Source organism: Adelges cooleyi, unplaced genomic scaffold (genome assembly GCF_023614345.1).
Source record: "Adelges cooleyi isolate 19-005CV unplaced genomic scaffold, UGA_ACOO_1.1 ACOO_flye_CR_arks_rails_tigmint_CR_PRNA_248, whole genome shotgun sequence".
NCBI classification, from domain to species: Eukaryota; Metazoa; Arthropoda; class Insecta; order Hemiptera; family Adelgidae; genus Adelges; species Adelges cooleyi.
The window spans coordinates 1,131,907-1,156,388 of NW_026095913.1; the positions used below are offsets into that span (position 1 = coordinate 1,131,907).

The following is a 24,482-nucleotide window of genomic DNA, read 5'->3' on the forward strand; positions in this document are numbered from 1 at the left end:
GTTCGGCAAACAAAATACATTTTCACTATTAATTATTATTATTCGTGCAAAAGAACATTAATTAAAATATATAAATTGCGACATTTACAAATATATTTTGGGTGTAATACAAAGAAAACCGCAACTAATTAAAAACGTTGGAAGTTGGGGACACGTTTTATTGAACTAAACAAAACGATACAAATAGTAATGACTTAATGTTTATTATTTACCACTTAAAAAAAAAACCGGAGACAATCGATAATAACAAAAAACTACTTTATCAAACCTATAAGTACAATTAAAACATAAAAAAACACTTTAAAATATTAATACAAATCTATCGATTTTTAAACACTTATAAGATTTTTGAAATTTATCTGCTTAGCACTCTGCCAGTAAACGTTATAACCGATTCATTAATTATTTGTTGGCAGACATTCATTGTAAGCCCATACCGAGCATGGACTTAAGTCCACATCTCAACTATAGGGCCAGCGGACACAGGCTCGGTCAAACGACTTACTTCAACTGCCCGCCCGGGTTTCTACTAAAAGGATCCGCAAACATTACATGTCTACCATCAGGTAAGTTTAAAAATAAAATTCAAAACGTTACCAAGGAAGTTATATTATGCACTTCCTGAGTGGGTTTAAGTGATGTTTGTATCGTTAAGCGGAAGCGAACCCGGTTACGCGATCGAAACGTGTAAAAACACGGGTTTTTAGTAAGTTTAAAGAAACTAATTTAATATATCCACAAGAGAGTTTCAAAGAAGATATTAAAAGAAAATAATTAAGCCAGTAACAACCAAGAGCCTTAATCAAGAAAAACATCAAAAGCAAACTTTTCAAAAGCAACTAAATTGTAAACTGTTACAATCAATCGAATTGCGTTTCCCTTTAAATAATCTTCAAAAGTCAAAAAAGAAATTATTATCCTGTGGCAATATTGTATTAGCATTTTAATTCGAAAAAAATATATTAAATGCCCGAATAAGAGCATATTCCCATACAACTTTACATTCAGTACAACAGTTTTGGTTAAATTTATATAAAATCAAACTAATAATCGTTTTTATCTCGAATAAAATAATAATTTTTTTTTAGATTTTAAACATTAAAAAATGTGAAACATAATAAAAAACACACATAAAAAGTTACATTAAATTAAACGTGATTGGAGTTAAAGGTAAAATCACATTAAAAATTGACGTTATTTTTGTATGAAAAATAACAATGCAAATACTTTATTCAAGTAAAATGTTAAACTGGTATTAAAAAAAATAATTATTTATATAATCCGTACGGTCATATAATGTAATGGCGGTTCACATAAAATTTAATAAACTTTGTACGGCCAAGACGTTTTTTTTATTCTTCTAAAACCAATTCATTATTTAACAGCGTTAAATAACAACAATTCTACAAATGCAACTTTGTAGCTTTTCTTTTAGGAAATATTTTTATTTATGTAATTTTAAAGTAGTATAGAATTACTAAATTTTTATATTTTTTAGTATTATAAAGATAATTTATTTTTAAATCAATTTCAGTTTGAATTTGTACATTTATAGGTATCTACAAGATTATCAGACTTTCATGTTACACCTACTTTTTCGATGTTACTAAATTTTAATGTAATTATCCAAAATTGATTATAGATGAGTCCAATTTTTTAAGTAAATAATTCTTAATTTATAAAAGTAAAATTAATGTATACCTTACCATATGGGTTTTAAAAGTTAATAGAGATTTGGGCAAAATTAAAAAGTTATATATCGTAATATTATATAAAAAAAAACAAAAACCGATGTTTTCCAAAAAGATAAATTACAAAATTGCAATTACTATTATAAGAGAAAAAACGATTGTCATAAATTAAATTGATCACTCAGAATGTGTTTTACGGAGATGTTTTTGAAATTGACGGACAACATTTATTATTGTTTGATGAGCTCAAAAACGATTGTTTGACTAAACACCATCACGGCTGTTGCTGGCGTTGTTCTCTTGTACATTTTCGAGATGGTATAATATTAAAAATGATTACCGTTATTTATTGTTTTTTTCTCGAAAGTACCATTCTGGGGAAATCCACGATTTATGTTTTTACTCGTCCTTTTCGCCGCAAAACCCTTTTGTGTAAAGCGCGCGTTAAGTTTAAAACGAGCTCTGGACCCCAAAAATGATACAAACCTTTTTTTTTTGTATTGTTATCATTATTAATTGAAACCGATTAGAGCCAGTCCGTCGGAACCACGTGGTACGAAAAAAATGTATAGATCTTCCTCCCCAACCTCCAAACATTATAATGAGGGTAATTATTATTATTAAAGTAGAGCAGGACATCCGGTGGATAAGCGTCTGTCTACGAGACTGAATGTACGAAAGGAAAAAAAATATATACGAGGAAAAAACTGGCCGTTTCTAATTAAAATCGGTTTTATCTTACACGCGCCATATCAGTTATCTACCTGAGTAATCTGGCAGCTGGTCTAAGAAGTAACGATAAGATCGCGTGTACGGCGTAGGAATTGTTTAATTAAAAACAATTAATGGACTTCTGGGTGACATTATAGTGAAATATATTATTATAATACCATCAACAAACGTGTCCTGGCAGCCTCGAAAAAACTTATTTTATTTTTTATTTCAAGAAACAACGTGTTGACGTTCAGCAAAAAAATAATAAAATCCTTTCTCTTCTGTGTTTTCATTATAATCCAGTGTTGTTTTTTTTTATCTCAGGATAACGCTAAAACAAAAACAACGTCTAGTTAATTCAAACCATTTTTTTGTTGTATAAACTTAAATACAACAACGGCAATCTGTTGTTTTGCATAAAGCAAAGAGTACGTTTTATATATATATATATATATATATATATATATAATTTTATGTTAAATATTGTGTAATTAGCGATAACAGTTTAGTTCCTAATTAAATAGCTTAAAAATAAACAACAGCGTTGAACCCTTGGTGTGTAAATACGGTACGAACAGGGGGAAAATGTTTTATTTATTGATTAAAAACCCAATTGGGTAATGTAATTTAACTGAATAATACTTAAATTACAAACTGTGTTTCATTTGTACGGTACATTAGAATTCCACGACTAAAACAACACATCCTCGCCGTATAATTAATCCGATGAACTGAGTATATTTTGGCGAGAACAATAATATTATGTTGTTTGTAATGGAAATAAACTTGATACGTTAATGCTCACAGCAGATACCCATATTGTCTTACAACTTTACAAGTTGTACAATTAGTTGCTGTACTCCGTTGACTGGAAAATAATTAAGTACAATTAATACATTTCTGTATACTTAGAAAATTATGCAAAATAAATTGTTCGATTCCAATAATGATTTCACTGGATCTTTTGTAATATTTCTAAAATTATTCTATTATAATAATATAATAACTGATGAGGTTAAATAAATGTCAAGAAAGACAATGGATAAGCTAGTTATTAGTTGATTGGCTAGATAAATTATTTATCAATAATTAACAGGGGTTTCTAACCAAATCACGTTAGTATTTAATTTGAGTACAATAATTATATTCATCTTCAGAGCTGTGTGGCGTGCTGGTGTTCGCTCCGTTGCTGCCTGTAGACTGAAGCGATCGCCTCCGTGGTCCGTTTCTTTTCTTGCTGCCACCTTTCTGTTTGTCGTTCACTCTTGCCACAGTGCCTTCTTCTGTCCTGTTACCCCTCTTACGCGAGGTATAACTATTGTGTCTTTGGTACCATCTTCTTCGCGATGGCCATCGGCGACAATTTGTTGATCGAGTTTTCTTTGTGATCTTACTAACGCGTTGTCTACTGCTAATATGCTATTTCCGTTTTAGCATAGTGTTTGGTTTAGGTGTTGTTTTACTTTTTCCGTATGTTCTTCGTCCGTTGTACTTACCGGGCGCATGGTTAGGGTGTGAAGAATTCCAGTTTTTTTATTTGGACAATGGTACGACTGAACGTTTAGATATAATATATTATGTTGACAACAAACGGTTATATACAGAAGACCATCCACCCTAATAATTGTATCCACCTTAATTATTCTATAATAAAAACACAATTAACATGGATACGTTAATCAACGGTTCATCAACTGTTAAAGCTCAATTGTCTCGTTTTGCCGTTTTCGTAGTGACTGGTTTATATTTTAGATGTACAAAAACAGGTGTTGGCATTCTACTCGGGTAAACTCTAACCGTTTCATAACACTAACTAAGTACGTGTGCCGTTAAGTCCGGAAATTAATTAGGTGAAAGTCGCCATCCGAAACTTTCCGTAACAATAAGTTTTACGCTCTAAAACGAGCACACGCCCTAGTATTTTACACTATCGGCTGTTTGAACACTTATGGAACAAGCTCTTCACACACATACGGCACGGTTGGCGTGCTCGGATCACATTAATTTCAATACAACGTGCGGCCTTCAGCGGCTCTCTGGCGTGTGAAAAAAGATCACCGTAAAACCCAGTAGTGCCGGCACAAAGGGAGTCCACCCCCAAACAAAATTAATACTCTTCTCTTTTTCACAGTGTTTAACGTTTTATTGATGACCGCACACCGCGTCGGTCACGGGGTCGGTCAATTACTCACAACTCAAATAAAAGTCCCTTTTTTTTTTTCGGTCCTTTCGACCTAAAGTGATAGAACCCCGATTTTCGCCAACCCCCTCTCCTCCTCCCTCTTTAGAAAACACTCTGTTGATAAATCGAAGTTTAATAACCAACGGCGGTTTCACCCCAAATACGGTTTCGGTATATAATATGTATAAAAATATGAGCAACGCACGGTGGTTCCAATCACAATTACTTCATTTTTTTTTTTTGACAAAATTTAATGAAATTTATAGATTAAAAAAAATTAGTCATTAATTCACTAACAGATTTACAATTACTTTTACTATCGTGGCTATTATTAATTATTGAAACGTGTAAGTGTTTTAATAGTTTTTGTGTACCTTTTTTTTTTGGGATTTTTAGAGTTTTTTAATAATAAACAAAAAATATTTTGTTGACATTTGTACCCATACAACAAGATAAAATAAAACGTATTTAAAATAAACCTATTCGTTTCTTGTTAAATACAATGCGTGTTTTTATAAGATTAAACGAAAAAAAAAATGTTTAAATTGCACTTTAATTGCTTTTGCTCGCCTAAATTGTTTATTGGGACCATTGTGCGGCGGGAACGTCGAGTCGGGATGGGGTCGGTTGGTTTGGAAATAGTGCTTTAATAGCTGGCGGAACCGATTGGGCAGATAAATAACGACAATTATATATTGTGTACAAGAACTTCGAGTATAATAATTACAATTTATATACTTATACATATATATATATATATATATATTATATAGCCCGGCAAAACGGCGGCAAGGCGTTTGTTATAACCGTAACGGATGCTGTCGAACCGAAAGGCTTGTGTATATTTTGAATGGGCCGGAACGCCGGGTTAACTTTGGGGTGTATATAATAACACTTTAAGATGGTCGTTAATATTTATTGGCGCGGAATGCGATCGATTTCCAGTTTTGCCATCACGGCATCGTTATGTTTAAATAACATCACGAGGTCTGTGCGTGAACTCTGCGTACTTGGAAACATTGTGCATGTGTATGTATGTGTTTGGATGTAAGCAAAGTTCTCAAAGTTTCGTACCCTTCGGTCGGAGAGAGCTTGTATCTTGTACTCGGGTAAGAGCAACTTTTCGTCCACAGATCATTGCACCGCAGGTACGGCTTGTGTGTGAATGTGTTTTATTTTTATTTTCGTTCGAGAACTTAGTTTAAGAGAGTAAGTAAAACAAAATAAAAAAATCATGTGGTGGGGGGGGGGAGGACACGAGTCTTTGAGAAATATTATAGCCTGAGAGTGATGAAATGACTCTGAAAAGAAAACTGTTTACCCTATTCATTTCAAAACTTGGAGGAGAAAACGCGTTTTGTGTTATCTTAAATAATACCTAGCCAGATTTTACCGTTTGTTTCACTAAAATGTAGTTTTTCACTAACGTTTTTATATGAAAAAAATCGTCGATAAAAAATGAATTGATCTAGTTGTTGTTCCAAGACCATCGATTAACAATATAGTGAAAATATTTTTCAGATACCTGTTGGCAATGTACATTTTTTTTGATATTTGGTCTATTATTTTTTCTTTCCAAGTGGGTTTTTGTACTATTGACTTGCTATGGTGCAGTTTAGGAGGTATTTAAACAAAAAACCACACAATTGTAAAAACAACACCTTTTAGGCTTCGCATCGAAGCTAATAAGCCGCGATTACAGTATACAGGAAAAAATACTTTATTCAAATCTATTGTTTAGGTATTATTATGTCTTGTTAAAAAAAATAATTGTTTGTTTTATACAGGGTGTGCCACTAGAATAAAATATTTTCTGGATATTTTTTTTTTTACTTTTAGATCTAAATTTATAAAAACTGAGAATTTTATTTTGGCTCTAATGTTCTATATTTAAGCAAAAAATATACTTGCCGTAAAAAATGAACGACAATTAAATAATTATAGACTGAGATAGAGCCCCGACAGAATACCATTTATATCCACTCATGCAATGTAATTTTTTTTTTTGCACTTATTCTCTAGCTTAAATGTTTAACTGTATACTTTGGTTCGGGAACAAATTTCTCAACAACTTCAAGTGACTCAGTTTTAGTGTTTTGGTTGTAAACAAAGACAACTGTAATGATATAAATGCGCAAAACCGTCGGCGTTAACATTATTGAAAAAAATTTTAGATTAAAAATCATTAGTTACCTACATAAATGATAAATATTATGCAATATCGGAAACCCGCATTAATATACACCCTGTATATTAATCACGAGGGTTGGCCAAGAAGAAAAAAACCGTGTTTACCAAAGCAAAACATGGAAAAAAACCAAATAAATATTTTATTTCTGTGTGTATCGCGTTCACACGGTTTGAATATAAAACCACTTCCGACTGTACCGCGATTGTATTGTGGTCCTCCAGACAATAAAGGGGAGTGTTCCGTATCATGAATATGCATAAAACTGCTGATTAAATATTCCCGGTAATATTCACTTAACTTTGAACTTTGCTGATTGCCAACCGACATGAATAACACTCGAAATGAATTCATTTAAACCGAAATGATGTAACGTACTGCTTGTTTCAATGGTTTGTTGCGACGATCAAAGCTCAAACGTTAATTATTATTATTTTGTTTATGTATAATTTATGTGTTTTTTATTTTTTGTAAGAAAAAATATACCGTTGAAATTTTACACACAAACGTAGTGCGTTGTTAATAAGTATTTTTCAGACTGTTGTCTGTCATTGTCCGCCAACTATTTGATAATGTGTTTATATATCAATCATAATTAAACCGTACCCAATATACTCTTCATGCAACGAACCGCATAAAATACTAATAACAATATTGATGTATCCTTCTGCGTCTGTGTGTTTTTTTTACAATATGTTATAACATAGAAATAATATTATGAAGCTTTTGTCATATTACCGACAAAGGCCGTGTACGGGAAACCAAAAAATGCAACGTGCACGTTCGCCAAACATACATGATTATTATAGTAAACGTTTGATGTGGGTATGGATAAGGGGGGCAGGGGTTTGTAAAATGTTCAATTCAGTTTCGATTATTTGTCCTTTTTGTATCGCACAAACATACACGCAGTTAGTTCAATGACGTTTAATTTACTATTTATTGGCTGCAAAAACCAACAACCATGTCCACCGCGGCTGATTGATTTTCTGCATAATCCGTTGTTTTAATTTATTGGCTATTGTACCGAAATTGATTTTATGTAACTAGCAAGTTTTTTATATTCTTTATGTTTTTCTTTTTGTGGCTATCGTGAACAGGTTAACATTAGTTCATATTTTAGAGGGATTGTAAAGAAATAATTCTATTTTGACAGATGATATTTTTTTGGTAAAAATGTTCTCTGCTAGATTTTTACTTTTTAATCTAATTGCTGTCGTACACATATATTTTGTTCTTTGCGATATGGTATTTTCATATTTTATTATTATCATACTAGACATAACTTTTGAATATCATACTTGTACATCACAAGTGATAGTTTTTGCCATTTTTTAACTTTTATCTAGCTCGTTGTTCCGATAAGAATCATTGATTTTTATATAAGTTCACTAAAAAAAAACTTTTAAAACTATGACCATTCCGTTTCCTAAGAATATTTAAAAGTTTGTAATTCCATCGAATCGAAATCAATGTTTTTAGTTGTTTCACGAACGGTTTTTATACAACAACGATCATGTGCAATTTATGTGAACAAAAAAACAAAGCCAATCAACGGATGATTTGGGAAAATGGCTAATTATGCGTACAAAAAAAAAAAATAATGATTACAATATTGTCGACTGAACTGAATGTATTATTAGGTCGTACAGTAAACCGCAGATAGTTTTCCAATTAAAACAAATACATAAAATGTACAAAAAAAACTTTCAACAACAGATAACGCGAGTTGAGAACACACTTTATTTCGTGGCCACGAACGCGTGTCTTGTTAAATTTAAGACATGTGTTACCCGCGGTGGGTTTGTCGGGTGTCGGATGCAGGGGCTCAAGTTTTGAAACAAGTTTTAAGACACCGCCATGTTGTGTGGAATACATTTTTCTCTATACCCCTCGGAGGCGTGTAATATCATAAAATTGTAATATAATGTTATGTGAGGTATGTAGACACACCTCTTATGTAGCCTTTATAAATCAGGAGATAAAGGGCCAATTTCCAATTATCTCTAAGTCGAGTACTCTGCATTAAACATCTGTATTTCGTAATGTATTAATAAGCTAACAACACGGATTCCGCCAGCAAACATCTAACGTCTACCGACCTTTGTTCAGGTTTTAGCTATGTCGACCACAATGTCTATTACTAAACAAATTTAAACAATTTCGAGTTAGCAGTAGTTTGGTATCCTGGGTTAGGTCATTTTTGTCATATAGGAAGCCACAAGCCACATTGTACTTCAGGTACTTTCTCGTTTTTCTTCAACACTCCTTTCATTTATCGCCTTTACTTTTTCTAATTTGCATGAATGATTTAAAAAGCGGATTCCTTTTGAGCAACGTCTCTCTTTTCACTCTTTGATTTAAAATTGTTTATGCAAATATTAAACAGCATCCAATCTAGTTTTACGAGGAACCCAAGTCATAAATTTGGTATTCAGTGTTCAATATTTGAACTTCAATCTGACTCACGTCTCCATCCACTTGGCGTTGGACGCGAATTCAACGATGTGTCATTTATTGATTAACTGGTAAAAAACCAAAGCAAATTGCCCAGACATTTTAGGATCAGCTCCATATAGTATACCTTGTGGGTTAAACGCGCTCCGGTTAATTCGAGCTTGTAATAAGTCAGATTTCGATTTTGACTATGTCAATGAGTTTAAACTGTGTTCAAAGATAATAATATTTAGATTGAAAAATATATAAATCATTTATTAATATAGTATAGTTAGTAAACAATAAATTGTTAAAATTAAATGTGTAGATGTTTGTATATTATATTCATAAATCATTCTTTTTAACTGCAATCCATTTTCCTAAAGGGCGTTAATTAACAGCTATTATTATTCTGTATTTTGTATCAGTGCGATGATTACATTTTCAATCGTTCTTCTCTATCGCACTGCACTGGACAAGCACGTTTAATGAAAATATAAACCATCTTGGCGACTAATTTGATTAATCCAATTTGCCAACACCCCGTTGCACTTGTGCTTCGCCAGCCGGGTCCGTGTCAAACACAAGAAACAGCCCTCGAAAAGTTTATATAAAAGCAGTGCTCGGCAATACATTTCTAGCTTAAATCCGCTCGAGTGGTTTTCAGAAAAGACGTTTAAAAATCTCGCCGAACCTTTTGTCGTGTAATATATTGGAAAGGATTTACAAGTGTAACTGGATTACTTTTAATCCCGTAGCTTTATATGGTGCGCCGAGTTTGAACATTTAATAATTACCCGGCCATTATGTTGATAAAAAAAAAAAAAAACGTTATAGTATAGCAATATCAGATTTCCACATCGATGACCATCGGCTGATAGTTTCATTTAACCCCGTGACTTTAAGTAGTACATTTATGAGGGAGACATACATTTAAAAAAAAAAATTAAATTTGTACTCTCTTTGCCGGGAAAGTACCAATTTCAGGCCGAACACAATATTCTGTTTAATTTTATTAAGACATTGCAAATCCCGAAAACTTTTGTTTGGCCGTTAACAATATATTGTATACAAGAGCTGAACATTAACTATTCTTATAAATTTCGTCGAACTGCATGTTTTATTGAGTACATTGTAAAAGCTCCTATTTCATCACAGGAAAAAAGTTCAAGAGTTTGGCGTTAAGTAATTAAGTCTTAGAACTTTTGATGCTCGGCTATTGAAATGGATAAAATCTTCGTGCAAAACTGTTCGCCTTTCTTTTAATTTTAACATCGATACAGTAATAGTAGATTTTAAAGTTTAACTTAATATTACTATGCTTAACGCTGGCGTTTAGCTTCAGAAATTACTTGTTCGGCCATATAGTTGTTATACAGTAAAACTTTTTACAATGTTTATTACATTACAAACACTTCACAGATTAAATTAATCTAGATAATGTATTTTAAAATAATCGAAAAATGTTAACAAATTATAATCTCTGACCAAACAATGAAAAAAATAATCCTTCTGTTATACAGTGAGGTCAATGAAATTAAATCTGCATTACTATAATAAAATATAAATATTCATAATCAGGCAGAGAGACTAGAACAAATATAAAAGTTAACGTTTGAATGACGAACGTTTATGGATTTCTAAAAACCTGTCCATCGATTTCAAACTAATAGTATTTTTGAAAACTTTTTGTTTTATTTTTATACAATTACATCGTGAATGTTTAATTTAAAAAAAAACGAACTTATCCAAGTGAAAAATATGAAGTAGAAAGACCTTTTTTTTAAAAAAAATAAATGCAATTGCATATCAGCTCATTGTGTTGGGCTATCGACATGGAATAGAGATTATTATTATTTCCTCGTTGAAGATGCACTCTCCATACGGTGTAACAATGGGTTTAGCTTTGAATAAAAAAGCGAGCCATACGATGCTGTCGTATATTAAAAACCTACCTTTCGTTATACATTTCTAAGAATGTAAGTATAATATTAAAACGGTTTACAATTTCAATAGATTTCCACTATCGGCCATGTCGTTCTCTTATTGCACTGGATTTCTTTCTCGGTTCGAGTAGTTAGTTCGGTTTCGACTTACTCGACCTTAACATAGAACATTTTACCTCTTTCCCATATCGGCACAGCGTTTCGGTCAAACCACCACTAAATATCAACTCTTTGTTGTTGAAAGTAATAGCTATAGTATAATAAACTACTTATTTGTTTTAACTGCCGTTAGAAGTTCTGTTGAACGGCATAATAATATCTATCGCGTGGCAGACTACATTAATTAATCGAGTCGAAATAACGTGTTTTGTTAAAAATAACTTTATGGTAAAAAAGAAAATGTTTTAATGACTGTAGCACGCTTGTATTAATTACTTTGACGGATACCCGTGGGGAAAATTTCACCATTACAAAAAGATATCACTTTGTAATTACAAAATACGACGGTTTTTTTTTTTTTTTACCAAAACTTATGACTACCGAAAACCGTTACGTCGGCTGACAACTACTTAACTGTGTAAACCGTATAAATTACTTGACATTAAGTGGGTCTCGCATTCGAGACATAACAATATATTATTACCATATATTATGTAAAATAATATTTACACTGTTTATTATCATGTCGTTCATTAAGTTCAACCGTTCTTTTCGTTCGTCTTACGGGCGGCCGTTGAACTGTACAAGATACTCGTGGTAGGTCTTAGGACAATGATAGTATACGTCCATGAAGTATATAAGTATAAAGAATAAAGTGGATGTGACTTTTGAATGTAAACGACAACCGATGCAAATGGCGTTTGTGTACAGCGTTTTTATGCGTATACGATCCGGCATTTATTTATTTAGTTTTTGTCGAGTCTTATTGTAACGACCGCCTTAACAACTTAATGACGTATCCACCATCGGCAACAAAAACATATCATTACCATTTATGAACAATAAAAATAAAGTTTAAAGTGTTCACCCGCGACGAGTCTCCGATTCGGATTTGGCATGTTTGGATATGTTTTTTTAGCGATGTGATTTAAATAAATTCGGTTTATATAGCAAAATCCGATTTTTGAACTTCAAAATATGATAATAAAAATTTCATAATTTTAATTTTGGGTTTTACAACAAGGGTTTTTTTTTAAATTATTTACTTTCTAGTTTATACTATTTACAGTTAGTTTTACATTATACATATTAACATATAGAGTGTTTAGATGTAACATCTCTGATTTTGTTTAAAAAATTGATTTTTATAAAACTTTTTTTAATTTTTATCAAACAATAATAATTTAAAGTTTTTGTATGTTTTTTAGTCAGAAGCTAGATTAAGGCCAGCACTTTTTTAACATTCAAATGCTAATGTATACATTCAATTCTTTTTTTTAATTATGAATAACTTGCTACACATTTTAACTGGTCGAAAATCAGTTTTGATTTAACTATTACTTTTCAAGTCATTTGAGTTTAAAATATAGGATGGGAGGTGAAGTGTGGTTGAGTTAGGCTCCCAGATAAAAATAATACTACACTCCATCCTTCCTACCGTCATAAATTTTAAACTCATAAAATTCAGTCAATTTCAAAGTTTGAAAACACTTTTTGGTCAAATGTTGTTTGTAAATAATAGGCCTTTACATATGCAGTGTCAAAAACGGGGTTTTCATTTAGGTAAATGTTTTTTTAAGTGCGCATAAGCAAAAATAATGGGTAAAAAAAAGTTCCTTGGTAATAATGTGCATTTTTATGTTCTTCAATTTTGAACACTTGTATATTAACATTTATTATAATATAGGATTATATATTAATCGATAATTCACAACACAAGCTAAAATTGATATTTATAATTTTCGTTATTCATTTCATATAACATAAATTGAGTTCACATTGTGTCCATGTCGTTGTGGTTTTGACATTTTCTTTTATTGTGTTATTATTATTACTGTCGTTACTTGCTTATACACGTTGTACGCCTATTAAATGAGTTTATCGTAGGAAATCATCATGACCGCCGATGGACGTGGCCCCGCGGTTTTATGTGTTTCTCTCAAACAGCCAATGCCTATCCTAATGGTAAAATAAGCCCACCCAAGAACGAAATGTGTGATAAAACATTACTATCACGAGGCCAACCGCCATGTCCCACTTGTTCAACGTGTATAATAATAATATATTGCGTAGGTACAATATGCCGTTTGTGTTTATTATGAATCGCCGCCAAAGGTCATCCGAAATGTAAGCTATATGGCGGTATAGCTGCGGTTTTCTGCACCCCCTCATATTGTACTTACTCTTGTCCCCACCGTCCCTTTTACCGGGCTTCGGTTATGGGGTTTCCGTGTTTTGCATACCTTACGGACCTCGCAGGAGACGCTGTCTATGTGTCATCCGAGCACGTGCGCCACAAGCCCCTTCGATACGTGACGCGTCAATGTCTGTAATCTTAAATGAATAACGTGTCGCCGAAACACCGTGTAGAGGCACCTGGAAATGGCTTCTTTTTATTTTTTTACCCCGGCCGAATGGCCAATAATAGTATACAAATAAATCAGAATAAACGGGTAGTAGTAATAATAATAATAATAAAACACCCCCGGGTCCTAATACTAATACGGATTTATAGTAAAAGAAGAATATGAACATGAAAACATAGTGTTAGCATAATATACAGGACGATAACGATAGGGAGGTTTTGGGTCGAGTGGAATTTTAACGGGTTCGCCCCCTAAGTTGACTAGAAACGGATAAAAAACAGACCACCAAAAATTGTAAGTCTTAACGCGTGCCACGTTCCCTTCGAAGTACCTACCATAGTGCTATATGAGCTATAGAACCAAAACATTATCGGATATATATAATTTCTTTTGAAACCTAAATAAAAGCCAAAAAAAGTTGTTTTGCCGATATCATGGTTTAAACCGAACATAATGAGTTGTCGATGAATTTCAAAAATATGAAAAATCGATTTTTATAATTACCTCTATTGTTTCAATCCAAAACGAAACTCGAGTATTCAAAAATAATCATAATTATTGTTAACTAGCTCAAAGTACTTTACAGAAATTATTGAAACAACCGTTTGCTGGTACTTGACATTTGCCTAGGTTTTTCGCAATAAATTACCATAAAATGTAAAAACTATATTATTGAAATCCCAAGGGAAAACCCCTATTAGGGACATATATTAAAAAAGTTTAGTCGGAAACACTCGGTATTCAAAATAATTGCAATTAATATAATAAAAAACAGGTTTCTCATATTATTTAGATTTTTCAGTGCCTTATCGATTTCTGCTTGTATACATATTTTTTTTTACCTTTTATTAAAGTTTCGGTCAAGTTATATCCAGCAAAATTTTGATTATAATCACAGTTTTATGATAGGTATTTTTAAGGCTTTGTGGCATGTGTTAGGATAAAAATTAAGAACTGAAACTTTTTGTCGCCATTTTTTGTTTCGAACCAACTTAACGGGTGTAATGTGTTAAAACTCCGTTAAGCCTAAAAAAAAGACCACCCTAATGATACCGTATGAAATGTTGAGAACCATAAGAGGAGTACAAGTGAAATTCATAATTTGTATATCATTATTAATATTTAATCATATTTTTTATTCATACCAGTATAGCATATAAATGTATATAATATTTTTAAAATGTTAAAAACATGAGTTGTCATGAAATTTAATGTCTCAAAAATGTTATTTAAAAACTATTGTTTTGATATTGCAAATATTTTCAAAACATTAAATGACGTGTCGAAACATCTTTATACATCCCTAAAAGATACCGGAAACATGTAATGACATTATTCATGAATAAAATCTTTCTTTTTTTCATAATTATGAATAAATTAAATTTATACGTATTGAATAATTTCCATACCTGCTCGTACAAACACATTGAAAATCTAGTTTTCATTTTTTTTTTTTTTAGTAATTGTATAAAAATAACTCGTACCATTTTGAGTATGCACTTCGTCATAATATTATTATAATAATGTTTATGAAAGAAAACGCTCTCACCGTGCGGTGTACGGAAGCTTTTTATATTTTATTCCGATTATCGGGTTTTTATTATGTTGTATTTTTTTCTGCATGTATTTCTCCTCCACTCTGCAAAAAAAAAAAAAATAATAATAATACAGACGGTTGTATTTAATTTTTTACCTACTACGCGGTCGCTGTTTATGGAGAACCGTCGCGCGATATTTAATAATAATATTATACTTTGAGTAAATAATTTGGTAGGCGAGTGGGAGGAGGGGAGGGGGGGGGTGAACCAAAATGTTAATAAATATTTTACCGAACTCGAGAATTTAATTAAACGCGCGTTTATTCTCGTAGTAGTAATAATAATAATAATATCTTTGCCGTCAATGCATTTGTGACAACTACTTTACCGGCGGATTAAGTAAACGGTTGGTGGTTCCATAATAGCCTGACGCGGTGTACATGCTCGGCGGTTGAACGGTGCTTAGCGGTACAATACGGGCACCCCCCCCGGTTAACAAATCCACTTAACTTTACAGTGGTGTGTTTATGCCGCAGAGCCAAACCCGTGTGAATGATTGATCGAGTCGGCAATCCACTGAAAAATGTATATATCGGACCCCTTTTTTGTATTTCCGTCCGTCTACGCTCTCGCGGACCTTTTGTTTAGTAATAAAATGAGAAATAATACAGTATGGCGCAGCCCCCGGGGTGTGGACGGAGAAGAAACTTTGGAATTTGACGGGGCCAAAAGAAAACGCATTGCAGAGACATGTCGATGAAATCGTGGTGTTCACTCGATCTCGGGTGTCTCCGTCCCGCCGTGCTATCCTCCGGCAATCACAAGATACACTGGATGGCTTTTATTTTATTTTTTTTTATCTTTTAAATGTCTATACAATACCGTAGAAAACGTTTCTCTCGACAAAAACCGATACGACCTACAAAAAATGTGTAACTATAAGCTCCTATAGCTGCGGCCCATACATACATAGGTAACAAAAATTACACCTCCCCACTGGGGATGGGTTCGACAAAAGAGTACCTAGGTGTTGTGCAAATTCTTAATCGAATGAAAAATTGTCTTCCTATAAATTATAGTGGTTTTATACATATATTTTGTAAATATAGTATATGTGTATTATACGAAGTTACAGCACAAAAAAAACAAATTCCACATCATTGTACATATAAATATAATATCTTCCCAGCAACGCAACACAGCTAAAATAATATATGTAAATTATAATAGTACCTATGACAATGATAAATGAGAAAATTATTTATTTAAAAAATGCTAATTTTTTTAATACTTTGCCTATGGGTACGTTGAAAAAAATTAACTACCAAAATGAACAATAAACTGTCGTGTATTTTTAAACATGCGGGCAATCTATATATTCGCGAGGCCACTGTCGGTATTGACATTTTACAGCAAAAAATTTAATCCTCACTTTAAAACTAAAAAAATACGGTCAGAGAAACCCACAAGCCCAATTCATTGGGGGTGAGGCCCAAGGGTATGAGAATTCCCGCAGAACTGTAATTATCTATCTGTGATGTCGTTTTGGGAAGGAAAAAATCTGAAAAAAGGGTTTTATATTAACTGTTTTATTTTACAGGTGAATGGTCAAATTCACCACCAAAATGCATAATGGTCAAGTGTCCGGCAATTAACGTAGATGATTCCAGATTAATCATGGTCGAGTACAATGACACCTACGGAAAACGCGCAGTGTTCAAATGCGCTTGGGGTTTCCAAATGTCCGGTGAAAACTCAATTCAATGTTTAGCGGATTCTACTTGGTCGCATCAAATACCCACGTGCACAGGTAATTAATTACTGAGTCGTTGACCAAATCAAACACCAAAGGCAAAAACGATTTCGCTATGCGACACCAAAAGCAACCTTAAGTCCAATCGAATCCAATTAAACAATCATAATAATAATAATGGAAATCGGTTAACATAGATGTTGAATTAAGTAAAAAGTATACATTTTGTTCCCAGTTTTTTAAAAAAAAACATATAACTTATAGCCAACGATTAAGTCCATAAAATTCAATCGAAAAATAAAAATAAAGAAATCATTGCCCCCCCCCCCTCTTATGGGTAAAGGAGTTTATAATAATATTTTTTTTTTGTTTGTCAACGTTTATCGATAGTACTATTACACTGGGTATTTTGTTAAGGATAAGACACTAATTTTCTCTTAAAATAATTGCAATTTTAAGTTTTTCTTTTAGGAGATATTTTAATTTATGTAGTTTACCACATTAGTCAATATTTAAATTTTTATCTTTTTATTTTCTTCCAGAACTCTATCAATGTTTAAAAATTAAATGATTGTGTAGAAAAAAAATAGCTTTTTCAGTATCTTAGTTTTAAACGAAACGTTACGGCAAAACTCCACCCGAACAAGTTTACCTTGTTTTTTTTTCTTGGTAGTTAAGTGCGCGCGTGTACAAAAACAGAAACTCGGGTTTCTTTTTGAAAAAAAATAATACGTATTGTGTTGTATTTAACGGGACGACCCATTGTGGAGGAAAAAAATACCACTTACCCGGCCGGATAGCCGCACTACTTAACCGCGACTGGTCAGGAAAAATAATATGTTCGAGGATATAATAATAATATTTTGTCTCCGCAGAGTGGTGTCCTATTTCCGGGTTAGCCATTGGTACAATACGGTATTGTACTGTAATCCGAATAGCGTTCTGTAGTATAGTAGACGTGGAGAAAACAACGAGGCGGCTTGAGACGGAGAGAGAGTAGTACACATTTCATTAATCAAATTTTAAGGGCGCGTTAAATAAATCGCACGGTCTCGTTGCCGTCGCACCTAAGGGCACACGAGTACAACAATCTCTCTCTATCTTTCTCCTCTCTCTCTCCCTGCGAAACCTTCCCCGTACAAGGCGAAAATATTAATGGAATTTGTCAATTCTGAAGTTTCGCCTGTACTCTGCAAACGTAATTAATCGTCACACTCGTCGCAGTTTCTGATTATATGTCCCCTCGGCTCTCGGATCGTCTACGTTTTGTTTCCTTGTAACCCCCCCCCCCCCATCCAGATAAACCGGTGTAGAATTTAATAACACACAATCGATGAACTAAACATCGGAGATGATTAATTTTCGGTCCGAGGGTTTTAAAAGTTACCAGTTAATATAGATCAATTTTGTTGCACGCTTCGGTTTAACGTGCAACGCGACAATTGTGGTGAACATGGAATTATTTAGCAGAAACTTCAATGTATTATTATTATTATTATATTATAACGACGTCGGTCGACGTACAAACGATATTAACTTATTCAGTGGAAATTCCAAGTGAGCACAATATAATTTGTGTACACCGTCGCCGAGACAGCATCCTCTTTTCAATTTCTACAACTTTCAATAAATTATTTTTCATTTTATTCGCGCATCTTGCTTTAGCTTTTAGCCTCGACGTTATGTAAATATACCAGTTATTAAAATTAATCCTGAAAAATCAGTATACGTTCCTTTCATACTACAAAAGTCCGATCCAACCCCTCCCCAATTCCAAGGTATACCTATTCCGATATCTTCGAAAGTCAAATATCTTGCTGTCATACTCGACAAACGATTAACTTGGAGTCCTCGCATCAAATCTAAAAGGAAAGGCCTTAACAGCAGACTCCATTTACTTAAATCAAAACTTGCTTTCCACACTGAGATCATGATATACAAATCCCTATTATAAGACCTATATGGGCCTATGCAAAACCATCCCAACTTTGTACCTTACAAGCCTTCCAATCCATTATTATCTGATCCGTCCCATGTTATGTATCCAATTACACACTTCAAAACGACTTTAAAATAAAATAAACCAATTAGCCACAAAACACTACAAACAATTACATTCTAAATTACAGACTTACTCAAACCCATTAATATCACAACTTGCATCCAATTCACTCTCCGGAAATCCTTCTCGCCGACTCCGAAGACATTGGTGTCAAGATTTATTAATTTAACAATTAACACATTTTTTTTAGGAAAAACAATCTGTTCAAAATAAATTTACAATAAGTTTTTTTTTTTGACATTTTATATTACATAGCATTAGTAACGTTAAAGGAAGTCACCCAGTGGTAACACCTCAATTAGTCTTATTATAGTTGTATTTTAGTTATTATTTTATTGCTGTCGTTAATTAACAAACCAATTAGGTTTTTTCACGTTGAATTCTATCACTGGATGGTCTCCCTTCTCATGTCATATCACCGTTTTATTTTGTATATATATAATATATACATTATTACTATTTGCTTATTATGCTCAAGACAAGCATAGATTGTAAATATTCTTCAAGTATAAAAAAAAACAAACATATATATATATATATATATAATTATTTAAGTGAATTTTAACTTCAGTTGTACGAATCGATACAGGATACATTTTACTCTTTAAATAAAAATAAAAAGCATGTATTTTTCTATTGCGGTTTTATTAGAAAATATTTATAACGATTATATAATTATTTGGCTTCGCGTATAACGTAAAATAGAAATAAACCATTTTTTACCACTGAGTTTGACGTTAATCTTATAAATTTAAATAATAAGACAGTTTTCTAAGAAAAATTATGCCACTCCCATTTAAGTATCTATATAAATTATCCACAAAAAACTATACACAAATACTATTTTGCAAAAAGTCGGAAATGGGAACAGTGTTATATTCTTCATAGAATCTACAAGTGTCCTATACACTTTACTATGCATGATTAATTTAATTCAAATGGGACGAATTAATTGTTATGAGCACTGTTGTTTTTCTTTAAAGCCACACGCACCACAACCGCAATATTTTAAAAGGAATTAAAATATGCAAAATATTATTTCAACATGACAAATGCACAGTTTCCGTTTAGTGTGTTACTTCTCTGTGCAAATGTCATAATGTAGTTTACAATAAAAATATAAATATATGAGCTGTAGAAATTTCAAACAAACTATATTGTTCTAAAACGTCTTGCTTAAAAAAAATACAAGTTGTTTTGCAGGCACGTACATTATTATTTACTTAAGCTTCCTCAAAAAATAGTGTAACAGGTCTATTATAACACACGAAACAACTTTAAAAAATTTAGATAATGAAATATGATAATAAAAAACTCATAAACGTTTCAATCTCATTTACATGCGTTTCAAGTTATTAAATAATACTCAATTAAGTAGGTAGAATTCATTTTTTGAAAATCTCTAATATCATTAATCCCACGTGAAACGGAATGGAACGTTTAGTGAAATGACCTTAGTAAGAGAATCGCTTTTATAAGTATCGTGTTTCTGTAATGGAAGCAATGGATGGACCGCACTTACTGTAAAATATGAAAGCTAAATCGACATCAAATCCCTCGAGAGCATCTACTTTTGACTGCAGTTTTTATTGTCATATCTTGCCAAAACGTTAGGGATTTTTCTCATCCCGCTAATGGTGTACCCTCGATGATGCCACATTACTAGATTATATTACAACCACTCCCGATAGATTTCCTATATGGGACATCAAAAAATAGATCACACGAGCCTACATTCCCTTACAATACCGGGTAATTATTTTAACGCCATACACTAGTTTACTTTTTAAATAATTGCAGTGTTATAGTTATCTTTTCTGTAGACATGTTTACTATGTAACAATATCAAACAATATTAAAACTTATACCTTTTTTAATATTTTATAAACTCTTAATAACGTATATATTTAAGTAACTTTTTCAATAATTAAGAATAATTTTCAAGACTATTGACTTCTTGTCACATTTTATAATCTCACTTCATTTTTTAAATTTTATGTGGGTAGTTTAAAAACGTTTCGAACTCGTTGTAGTACCCGTCTTCGGTTCGTTCCGCTGTTGTGGCCACACTGACAGCTGGCTCGCTTGTTTCCTACCCGTAAGCACCGTGGTATCACGATCAGCGGGTGCACTGTTGCATCTTGATCGAGAAAACGCAGTTGTAACAACAGGAGCTCAAATAGTGTATAAGATCAGTAAACAAGCGAACCAGTCAGTATAGTCACGACAGCGGAACGGTGAGGAACGTCAGCATACAAATTGAACACATAGATACATCAGAAAATTATCCACATAATATTTCAATCCACGAAAGCTTTAACTCATTTAAAATATATTTTGTTTCTTCAATATTTTGGTTTTTAATTTGCTTGTTATAATCTAAGCTTTTTCAATTTTTTTTTTTCAGAAATCCTGTGCCCACCTCCGGTTGTCCCACTGAACGGATTTCTTATTGAAGACTCTGCGCCAGAAAGACACGTCGTCGGTTCGGTAGTGCAGTTTTCATGTGGCGTCAAGCATCAAATGATCGGCAAACCCAGCACGATGTGTACTGAAAACGGCACCTGGTCACATTCTCCACCATACTGTAAGCAATCTAATGTTATGATGTAATGTAGCAGTAATCATATTTACTAGGATAGAGTAAAAAAAAGGCATGAAAAATAATCAATAATTAAGTTATTATATATACTTGTAACATTTGCAATACCTACTCATAAAAATATGTTAACTAAAAATATTGGTTTCGCCAACATTTCGTTGATAATGTCTGGTTTGAATAGTTTTCTACAAATTATATTTATGTTTATAACTTAAATATAACTGAAATACTTAGTTTTCACTAAAATATTAAACGGTATTGCTATCCGAAGATGTCATTTCACATTTGCCAATAGGATCCTTGTTCCCAAATTCACATCCGCTACTATATATTATAATATTTGTCGCTTCCGTGTATGTATTCAAGCGTAATACCACTGGGCACTGTCTCGTCTTCACCAGGAACTATAAGGGCAGCAAACTTGAAATTTGGCTGGCAGGTTTTTTTTGCAACGCAAGCATTGGCTAAGGATATTATACTGAACTCAACCGCTAAGGGTGTGAAATAGGACGAAACGGGAGATTCGGAATCTTACATCTATTTCGATTGAATGTAATTGTTTTACAAATGTGTCGAGACACAGGTCTAAAAGTAGATGGAATTGAGATGGAGATTAGGCGCTGAACTCAATATATGAAACGCGTATAGTCGGCTGCCATTTTGTGAACAGCTGTTATTGTTTTGTCCACGATATAAATTATTCGTTTTTCTATGATTTATCAAAATATATGACGGTGTTATCATCAACTAACCAACATTTTAATGTGTACAATGGAAAAGTAACGTAGAATTTTTACTTTCCATGAAATCGGTACACTAAATGGCTGCTTCCCAGCATTCCAATTATGCAGTGCAGTGGGATTAGATGCGAAAGGCGGTGCCTGAATTTTCTATTTCCCGAACGACACGTCCGCGGAGGACATTGGCGACTTATGGTTCTACGCTTCAGACTACCTAATGGTGTTTGTGTTTTCGCAGGTAAAGCCAGATGCGAGTATCCCGGCGAACCGCCAAACGGTCGGATCATACCGCTGAAGTTCTGGTACGGGCCGGGCGACAAGTTGAAAATAACGTGCTTGGCCGGATACGTGCTTCCCTTGCCGACGGAGGCCAGTCCGCCGGTGTGCTTGAACGACGGCACTTGGTCGCATCCACTGCCCGAATGCATACCGTACACGAACGTATGATTTCAACAAAAGTCAACAACAACAACAACAACAACTCCGAGCACAGGGTGGCGTACTTAACCGGAGGGCAAGGGTGGGGGGGGGGGGGGGGGGTAACTGCTTTGATGTACGACGAACCGTGTCTTTAATAAAAAAAAATATTCCCAATGTGAATATCGCGACTTATTCCTTTCCCTCCCTCTCTGACCGTTTCTCATTATGCCCATTCTCTTGTGTACTCCCTCCGAAAACCGAATAATATTTTTTTGGTAAACCCCCCCCCCCTTATATCCCTCTCGCCACCACACCGTCGGTGAAAAAAACCATTGCGCTGCAAGTGGATTTTTCTCGGATCCGAAATATACTTGATACCATTACAAAACGACTGCGGCTTTATCGAGCCGCGATTTACGGCCCGGGGCGGTAATTCCAATTTTGAGAACACCCCCCCCCCTCCCCGTTTCCACTTGTTTTATTCGTGTCCTCGGCGTTTCGCGCTGTTCTTATATTGTATTATATTTGAACTCGTGTAATTGGCGGCCAATAAAAGCGGCAAATACCCCGAGATGTTTTTCTTCCCCGACGTCGCAAAAGAAAAATGTCCGTAACAATGTAATCTCGTTTATGAGAAAAATTATATGTATCACCCCTCCGGTCGTGTACACGCCAAACGACATTATGATAACATAATTATTGCTATTGTTTTTGGACAAACAACACACATCAATCGACATTTATACAAACCCATCTTTAACCATGCATCCTACGTTTCTTCAGAGAACACTTCATAGACATAATATCATACACTTGATTTACTATTATGTATTTTATTCTTCTATCAATATTTTAAACATATTGTTATTATTATACTATAGCTAGTCTTTTTTAAAATGTTTGTTTATCTATATTATATTACAATATTATATTATTTTACAATACTGGAGCGATCCTCGGCCAGCGCGTTAAGAAGAAAATACTATTTTCGAACTTCTACTTGGAACTATTTGAATCGAGTTTACTAACTTTTGAATATTAAAGGTTTTCGATGTTCGAGTACTTTAACAGGAACCACCATCAAAGGATAGTAATAATAATTAAACTTGGTATGTCTACCAATGAAGTAGTTTTCACCCGGGAAAAGGTTTCCTCGAAGGTCATGTTTATATTGTACATAGTAATATTACACTACATTTACTAAGTAAATATAATTTTGAAAATGTTTAACGAGACTCTAGCAATTTTAAGTCCGTAGAGTGATTTCTTCTGCCCTTTATATTATACAAAACCGATTGCCTGGAGAAAAATATTACACTGTTATCGACCTTGTTTTAGTAATTCTTTTTCTTAATTCTAGTATCATATTTCTTATAAATTTGCTTGACCATAACGCTTGACCAATTTTTCGGAATACTATGTAAATATGCAAATTTTTAAGTAATCGTCGTGTGCATGTACTATTGTGTCCGTTTCTCGGGTAACCGAACATTGTATTATATTTTATTTAATATTGTGACTACATTTGTTCGATTAATAAATAACTTACGTTCAATGACATATATATGAATGTAAATATACTGTGAGGATTGTATTTGAATAACGAACAAAATTGTATTATTATAATAATATGTACGTTGAGTGACAAAATATAAATAAACTCTTAGTCTTCGTGTACCACAATA

At 33.1% G+C, this 24,482-nt stretch overlaps 1 protein-coding gene across 1 annotated transcript in view; it reads left to right on the plus strand.

Annotated features, from left to right (window-relative positions):
* Nucleotides 1-22,884, plus strand: part of LOC126837288 (locomotion-related protein Hikaru genki) — a 101,174-nt gene extending 78,290 nt beyond the window's left edge. Inside the window, exons 7-10 of the mRNA XM_050571135.1 lie at nt 417-566; nt 16,821-17,030; nt 21,443-21,622; nt 22,616-22,884. Of these exons, the coding sequence (XP_050427092.1) occupies nt 417-566; nt 16,821-17,030; nt 21,443-21,622; nt 22,616-22,824 (749 nt within the window). The 3' untranslated portion in view covers nt 22,825-22,884. The remainder of the gene's footprint in view (nt 1-416; nt 567-16,820; nt 17,031-21,442; nt 21,623-22,615) is intronic.
* Nucleotides 22,885-24,482: the final 1,598 nt, after the last annotated feature.